The sequence below is a fragment of the Corapipo altera genome, unplaced genomic scaffold, assembly GCF_003945725.1.
Source record: "Corapipo altera isolate COAL_440 unplaced genomic scaffold, ASM394572v1 130005, whole genome shotgun sequence".
NCBI lineage: Eukaryota > Metazoa > Chordata > Aves > Passeriformes > Pipridae > Corapipo > Corapipo altera.
Genome location: NW_020885308.1, coordinates 10,477 through 18,804, shown reverse-complemented (window position 1 = coordinate 18,804; position 8,328 = coordinate 10,477). Strand labels below are relative to the sequence as shown.

The window sequence follows — 8,328 nt, the reverse complement described above, 5'->3', positions numbered from 1 at the left end:
TGGGAGTGTGCAGCTCCGAGCTGGGATGGGTTTAGGGTTGGAAGGAGCAGCCGGAATTTTTTGGTATCTCCAGGATTCAGGTTGTCCAGGCGGGTTTTCCATTTGGGATAACGCATCCAGGGGGTGTTGGAGGATCGGGATGGGTTTTCCAGGGATTTGAGATGGAGCTGGGAATGTGCAATTCCAAGCTGGGGTGGATTCAAGGTTACACGGAACGGGAGGAGCAGCCGGAATTTTTGGTATCTCCGGGATTGAGGTTGTCCAGGCGGGTTTTCCATGTGGGATAACACACCCAGGGGCAGTTGGAGGATCAGGATCAGCTTTCCAGGGATTTGAGATGGAGCTGGGAATGGGCAACTCCGAGCTGGGATGGGTTCAAGGTTACACAGAACGGGGGGAGCAGCTGGAATTTTTGGTATCTCTAGGATCGAGGTTTTCCAGGCGGGTTTTCCATGTGGGATAACACACCCTGGGGGTGTTGGAGGATCAGGATCAGCTTTCCAGGGATTTGAGGTGAAGCTGGGAGGTGTGGAAGGAGTGGAGCACGGGGATTTATTCCCAGCTGGAGCATCACTGATCCCTCATCCCTCGGATCCATCCACGGGGGGAAGTGGAGCCTTTTCCAAGCAACTTCACTTCCAAACAGGGTTTTTTTCCTTAAAAACGGGGTGTTCTCCTTAAAAAACCAAAAATCTCACCTGTCCCTTTGGCTGAATTCCCTGAAATCTCTGGGATTGAGCCTGGAGAGGTTCGGGAATTGTCTCTTCCCTGTTGTTTCTTAGTTTGAGGATGGGATATTTTACCTTTCCTTGGATGTCGATGGACTCCCGGGATCTCAGAGGTCTTTTCCAACCTTAACAATTCCATGATTTCATGTCACAACCCCTCAGGAATTCTGATGGAGCAGGAAGAGCAGGAAAACTTCATCTCCTGGGGGGCAAAATTCCTTGGATTGCTCCGGAGATGGGGAGGGTCAGAACATCAGCCAGTGGGTGCTCAGGGGTTTTTTGGGAAAAGCCAGGCTGTGGGAATAAATCCTCAGGGAAGGTTTGTGGTGCTGTGGGGTCAGATCCTGATGCTGATTATCCCAGAGGTGATATTTTGGGATTTTGGGTGCATTTTCTGGGAATTGCCCAGGATATCCATGGAGATGTTGTGGAGTTTAGAATATCAGCCAATTGGCTCCCAGAGATTCTTGGGAAAAGTCAGACTGTGGGAATAAATCCTAGGGAAGGTTTGTGGTGCTGTGGGGTCAGATCCCGATCCTGATTATCCCAGAGGTGATATTTTGGGATTTTGGGTGTGTTTTCTGGGGATTGCCCTGGACATCCATGGAGATGTTGTGTAGGGGTCGAAAACTGTCTCCCAGAGATTTTTGGGAAAAGCCAGGCTGTGGGAATAACTCCTGGGGAAGGTTTGTGGCTCCATGGGGTGGGATCCCGCTGATTTTTGGGATGTTTCGGGCGTGTCCCCGCAGTGATGACCCGCGGCGCCGCCTTCAGCCCCTCGTACCGGTTCACGCTGAGCGACGGGACGGTGCTGAGCGCCCACACCAAGTGCAAGCTCTGCTACCCCACCAACCCCGAGGTGCAGCCCTTCATCATGGGCGTCCACGTCATCGACAGGTACGGAGCCGGGATCGCCCCATCCCGGGATTTCCTGGTCGGGAGGGACCGTCCCGGGATCGTCCATCCCAATCCCACCGCGCCCGAGCGCTCCCTGAGCTCTGGAAGCCTCGGGAGACCGTCCCGGTGCCCAACCGCCCCCTTTTCCCAAAATCCATCCTAAACCTGCCCTGGTTCCAACCATTCCCGTGGATCCCACACAGGGATCGGTGTCTGTCCCTCCTCTTCCCACCGTGGGGAAGTTGTATCCAAGTCTTCCCGTTCCCTACATTGGGAAGAGGATCCGCTGGTGGTGCCTGGAGCTGGTTTGGAGGGGGGATCCCATTGAGGCTCAGAGCAGCTTCCTGGTTCCTGGTTATCCATGTTTTACCAAGGGAATGGTGCCATTCTGGGATTTCCCGGCCGGGAGGGACCCTTCCAGGATCGTCCATCCCAATCCCAACCCCTCACGGGATACCCCAAATCCTGAATGCTCCCTGAGCTCTGGAAGCCTTGGGAGACCATCCCGGTGCCCAACCGCCCCCTTTTCCCAAAATCCATCCAAAATCTGCCCTGACTCAGCTCCAACCATTTCATTGGATCCCATCACTGATCCCGCACAGGGATCGGTGTCTGTCCCTCCTCTTCCCACTGTGGGGAAGTTGTATCCAACTCTTCCCATTCCCTACGTTGGGAAGAGGATCCACTGGTGGTGCCTGGAGCTGGTTTGGAGGGGGGATCCCATTGAGGCTCAGAGCAGCTTCCCGGCTCCTGGTTATCCATGTTTTGCCAAGGGAGCTCCAGGGGAGGTTTCTTGATGCGCTTCCCATTCCCAGAGAATATTTTGGGGAGGGAGAGCGACGGGACAGGGCAGGGTGAGGATATGGATGCGAGTTCCCTGGATCTGGGGTTCTGTGGGTCTTCCACCCCCTGTGCTGGGATGGAAGGGAACATTGGGAATGTCATACCCGGAGAAGGGGGAATCCGGTGAGCCTCTGGAATCCCGTTTTTGGGGAGAACAGATCCAGGGAAAGCCGAGCCCTCCGAGCAGAGACGCCGAAGGTTTTCCAAAGGCGACGTCTCCTCTTCCTTTGCAGGGATCACGGGATGCTCTCCCCGCAGGACAACCCCGGCTCCGGCATGTCCCTGCCGCGCTCCGGCCCCACCCTGACCCCCAACGTCTCTCCGGGGCCGGGAATGGCGCTGCCTCCTCCTCCCTCCGTCCCCAATTCCAACGGCACCATGGTGACCGGCAACTCCGGCCAACCCTCCGGCTACGGATGTTCTCCTGGGAGCCAGCTGGGAGCCGCCGCCGGCGTCGCCGCCTTAAGCCAGAACCAGGGTGGCAACCACGCCCTGCCCCTCTCCGGCTCGCCCATGGGCAGCCCCGGCATCCCGCCACCGCCGCCGCCGCCGCCGCAATTCCTGTCCCCGCGCCACCGCCTCAGCCCCGGCCTGGTGCCGCGCTCCCGAGGGCCCGGCAACCCCTTCTCTCCCGCTGTGCCCTCCATGCACTCGCCCGTGGGCATGGCCGGCGGCGGGAATGCCGGCGGTGGGAATGCTCGCCCGTTCCCCGGCGGTGCTCCCGTGCCGGGGCTGCCGGAAGGGCCGGGAACGCCGGTGGGATATTCCACGCCGCCGCCACCGCCGGTGCTGAGGCAGCTGAGTGGCTCTCAGAGCTCTCCCGGCCGCCTCGCCGGCAAATCCGACTCCAAGGACAGCAAGGAGATCGCCTCCATCCTCAGCGAGATGATCCAGGCGGACGGCGGCGCCGGTGGTGCCGCCGGCGGGGAGGGCAAAGCGCTGGATTCAGGAATGTTGCACGCTGAGGGTGACTCCAAGTGTTCACAGGCCACCAGCCACAAGCTGGTGCAGCTCCTGGCCAGCACGGCGGAGCAGCAGCTCCGGCACGCCGCCGACGCCGACACCAGCTGCAAGGAATCCTTGGTGACGCTGGGAACCGGGAGCGCCGCCGGCGCCGGCGGCACCAGCACAGGCGGCGGCAGCACCGGCACCTGCCCGTCCTCCCACAGCTCCCTGACGGAGCGGCACAAGATCCTGCACCGCCTGCTCCAGGAGGGAAGCCCATCCGACCTCACCGCGCTGGCCATGGAGCACGAGAAGAAGGAGAGCGCTCCCAGCGCCGCTCCAGCGGCGGCGGCGGCTCCGGCGGCGGCTCCGACGGCGGCGCCGGAGGCGGAGGCGCTGAAGAAGAAGGACGTGAAGGACCACCAGCTACTGAGGTACCTCCTGGACAAGGACGAGAAGGAGCTGGGGGCGGCGCCGGCGCTCAGCCTGGACGACGTGAAGGTGAAGGTGGAGAAGGCGGAGCCGGCGATGGATCCGTGTCACACGGCGCCGGCCGCCATTCCCAAGGCTCCGGCGGCGGCCGAGGAGGTCAAGATGGAGACGCAGGGGCAGGTGAGAGGGATGGAGGGGTGAGGGTTTTGGGGGGGTTTCCGTGGGATCTGGGGGTGTGGGAGATGTCCTGGGGATTCTGTGGGTTCCTGGTGTCGCCTCCTCCAGTGCCGGTTCCAGCTGTTACGGTGCCGATTCCACCTTCTCCAGCGAGGATTTCAACTCCTCTAATACTGGTTCCACCTTCTCCAGTGCTGGTTCCACCTTCTCCAGTAGGGATTTCAACTCTTCCAGTGCCAATTCCAGCTCTTCTGGTGCTGATCCCACCTTCTCCAGTGCTGATTCCAACTCCTCCAATGCTGGTTCCACCTTCTCCAGTGCTGGTTCCATCTTTTCCAGCACTGGTTCCATCTTTTCCAGCACTGGTGCCACCTCTTCCAGTGCTGATTCCACCTTCTCCAGTGCTGGTTCCATCTTTTCCATGTTCAGGGACAACTCCCACTATCCCAGGCTGCTCCAACCTTTCTTTGGAAAGGATCCCAGGGATCCCAGGGATCCAGGGGCAGCCACAGCTTCTCTGGGAATCCCATCCCAACCTCTCCCCACCCTCCCAACCAGGAATTCCTCCCCCATCTCCAGGATGGACGACAACTTCCCTCTCCACTCTCGGTGTTCTGGGAATCCTCGGGAAGCTCCGTGGGCTCCAAAACCCCTCCTGCTGCCGTCGCTCATCCTGTTCCTTTTTCCCTTCATTCCCTAGTTTGCTGCAGAACTGGAGCAGCTGGATCAGCTCCTCCCCTCGCTGGAAAAGGCGGCTCAGCTGCCGGGAATGTGCGGCCCGGAGAGGAGCGAGGGCGGCGTGTCCGGAGTGTCCGGAGTGCCGGTGAAGCCGGAGCTGTTGGCGGCGCCGCTCCAGCCCAGCACCGCGGCCAGAGCTCCCACGGGACTCACCCGTAGGTGGCTCATCCCAAAGGGATGGATTTGGGATGGGAGGGAGAGGAGGGTGAGCAGGGGGAGGGAAAAGCTCATCCCATTCCAACCCTGGCACCTCCCGCTATCCCAGGTGGCTCCAAGGGAATCCAACCCGACCTTGGACACTCCCAGGGATCCAGGGGCAACCACAACTTCTCTGGGAATTCCAACCCAGCCCCTTCCCACCCTCCCAGCTGGGAATTCCTTCCCGATCTCCAATGCTCTGATATAATTAGGAGCTTATTCCCTGTGGAGTGTTGGTGCTTCCCTGAGCCATTCCCTGAGGAGCTGCCAACAGCCAGGGTTTGGAATGGGATCATCCTTAAGGTCCCTTCCAACCCAAAGCACTCTGGAATTCCTTCCCTTCCCTTCCCTTCCCAAACCTTTCCAAATCTTACCTTCCCTTCCCAAACCTTCCCTTCCCTTCCCAAACCTTCCCTTCCCTTCCCAAACCTTCCCTTCCCAAACCTTCCCAAACCTTCCCAAACCTTCCCTTCCCAAACCTTCCCTTCCCAAACCTTCCCTTCCCAAACCTTTCCTTCCCAAACTTCCCTTCCCTTCCCATGGCTGTTTTCCCTTGGCATTGACTCTCTTTTCCCTGTTTTCCCTGTTTTCCAGCGCTCAGTGGCGGGCAGGGCGTTCCGGCCGGCCGGGCTCCCTTCGAGTTCTGCGATCCCATGGATCCCGCCCAGCTCCGACCGGGGCCATGTCCCGGGAATACCGGGAGCCCCCACGGCCGCGGGCCGGCCCAGCCAGGAAGAGGCACCGGGACGGCTCCCAATCCCTTCCCTCCGGACACAGGTACGGAGCTTTCCAGGGAATTCCCTGGGAAAATTCCAGGGCTGAGCTTCCAGGATGGGCTCGTTCCCTCCCCTCAGGTCATTCCCGCCCGTGCCGGTTTCTCCAGGGATTTTCCAGCTCCTTTTCCAAGGGGGGGGTGGCTCAGATTCCCAGGAACTGTCGGGGGTTGTTATCCATGGGATGTTGGGTTGGGAAAAGAGTCGGAGCGGAAACGGTCCCACCGAATTCCCGGCTGGAATCACTGATGGACAAACACCACAGAGCTCGGAATTCCGGGATCAACAGGGGCTTTGGATAGACCTCGGCATTCCAGGATTTCCCTCAGCATTCCAGAATTTCCAGATTGATATGGATAGACCTCGTCATTCCAAGATTTCCAGAGGATTATGGAGAGACTTCGGCATTCCAGGATTTCCAGAGGGTTTGGATAGACCTTGGCATTCCAGGATTTCCAGATGGGTATGGATAGACCTTGACATTCCAGGATTTCCAGAGGGATGTGGATAGATCTCAGCATTCCAGGATTTCCCTCAGCATTCCAGGATTTCCAGCAGGTTCCAGATAGACCTCTGCATTCCAGGATTTCCATGGGGTTATGGAGAGACCTCAGCATTCCAGGATTTCCAGAGGGTTATGGAGAGACCTAGGCATTCCAGGATTTCCAGAGGGTTATGGACAGACCTCGGCATTCCAGGATTTCCAGGGGGTTATGGAGAGACCTCAGCATTCCAGGATTTCCAGAGGGTTCTGGATTTCCCTCAGCATTCCAGAATTTCCAGAGATTGAGCACAGACTTCGGCATTCCTGGATTTCCAGAGGGTTATGGAGAGACCTCAGCATTCCAGGATTTCCAGAGGGTTCTGGATTTCCCTCAGCATTCCAGGATTTCCAGAGGGTTATGGATAGACTGCGGCATTCCAGGATTTCCCTCGACATTCCAGGATTTCCAGACGGTTATGGATAAACCTCGGCATTCCGGGATTTCCAGGGAGTTGGAGAAAGAGTTTTTTCTGGAAGTCAAATTTCTCGGGAAAAGGATCCACCGGGATAAAAAAAACCCCAGGATTTCCGCCTTCAGCCTTTCCCTCAGGAATTTGGGATTTTGGGATGTGGCGGATGAAGATTCCCAACCCTTCCCTTTTCCATCTCCTGCCCCTCTGGGTGATTCCCGGGATTTGTTGGATCTCCCATCCCCATCCCTGTTTCCCATCACGTCTCCGGCCTCCGTATCCCAGGATTTGGGCTCCGGGATCTGCTCCAGCTTTAATTTAACAGACTTGGATCCTCTCCCGCTGCTGGAATTCCTTGGAATTCCTTCAATTTTCCTTGGAATTCTTAAGGGAAACGTGTGATTTCCCCCTGGGATTTCCCCCTGGTTGGGATTTCTCCGGGATCTTTAATTTGGATCCGGTGGCGGGAGAGGGTGGGAAGTGCTCCTGGATTTGGGATACACTTTGTTCCTCTCCAAAACCTTGGAGAGGAACAATTTTCCTTGGAATTCTTAAGGGAAACGTGTCGGAAAGGTCGATTCCTGGTGATTTTCCAACTGGGATTTCCCCCTGGTTGGCATTTTTCCGGAATCTACTCCAGCTTTAATTTGGATCCAATGCCAGGAGAGGGGCGGGAGGTTCTCCTGGATTTGGGATACACTTTGTTCCTCTCCAAAACCTTGGATAGGAACAATTTTCCTTGGAATTCTTAACGGAAATGTGCGATTTCCCCCTGGTTGAGATTTCACCCCTGGCATCCTTAATTTTCCCTGGAAAAGCGGCGTAACTGGAATACTTTGGGGTGCTTTGGGATGTTGTCGACCTTTTCCATGGATTCACCTCTCTCCATCCCATTTTTCCTCCCTCAGGAATGCCGGAGCTGGAGTTGGGTGTCCCGGATCCGCAGTTCGGTCCGTCGGGAATGGGGGATCCGATTCCATGGCCGGAGCCCCGCGGAGCGCTGAGCAAACCCGAGGAGTAAGTACCACATTCCCAACCTTTTTTCCCAGAAAAACAGGCGGGTTATCCCAGCTCTGGGAGTGTCCCGCCTTCTTTTCCTGGAATTCCAGCCTGGAATATTCCCATTTATCCGCGGCAGAGCCAAGGATTTTCCAAGTCCTCTGACCGCCAGTCGGTGGTTTCTGACATTCCGACGTTCCAACGTTTCAACATTCCCACATTCCAACATTCCCACATTTCTCCCATTGTGTTCCCATGGCTTTGTGTTTCCATGGGATCCCGCTAAAATTACAGATCCCAAAAAAAAACCAGGTTCAAGTTTCCTCCACTAATTAAAAAAACTTCAGGAGACGATCCCGATCCCGGCATTCCGGGATTTCCAGAGAGTCCAGGACAGACCTCGGCATTCCGGGATATCCAGAGGGTTATGGAGAGACCTCGGCATTCCAGGATTTCCAGAGGGATGAGGATTTCCCTCAGCATTCCAGGATTTCCAGAGGGTCCAGGACAGACCTCAGCATTCCGGGATATCCAGAGGGTTATGGAGAGACCTTGGCATTCCAGGATTTCCAGAGAGTTGTGGATAGACCTTGACATTCCGGATTTCCAGAGAGTTTGGATAGACCTCGGCATTCCAGGGTTTC

The 8,328-nt window shown here is 57.0% G+C and overlaps 1 protein-coding gene across 1 annotated transcript in view; it reads left to right on the top strand.

Moving 5' to 3' along the window:
• LOC113940371 (nuclear receptor coactivator 1-like) overlaps window positions 1–7,780 on the top strand; it is a gene marked incomplete at its 5' end in the record, with an annotated part of 10,448 nt that extends 2,668 nt beyond the window's left edge. Inside the window, 5 exons of the mRNA XM_027631506.1 lie at window positions 1,478–1,625; window positions 2,702–4,025; window positions 4,723–4,915; window positions 5,553–5,735; window positions 7,594–7,780. Of these exons, the coding sequence (XP_027487307.1) occupies window positions 1,478–1,625; window positions 2,702–4,025; window positions 4,723–4,915; window positions 5,553–5,735; window positions 7,594–7,706 (1,961 nt within the window). The remainder of the gene's footprint in view (window positions 1–1,477; window positions 1,626–2,701; window positions 4,026–4,722; window positions 4,916–5,552; window positions 5,736–7,593) is intronic.
• Between the last annotated feature and the right edge of the window lie 548 nt (window positions 7,781–8,328).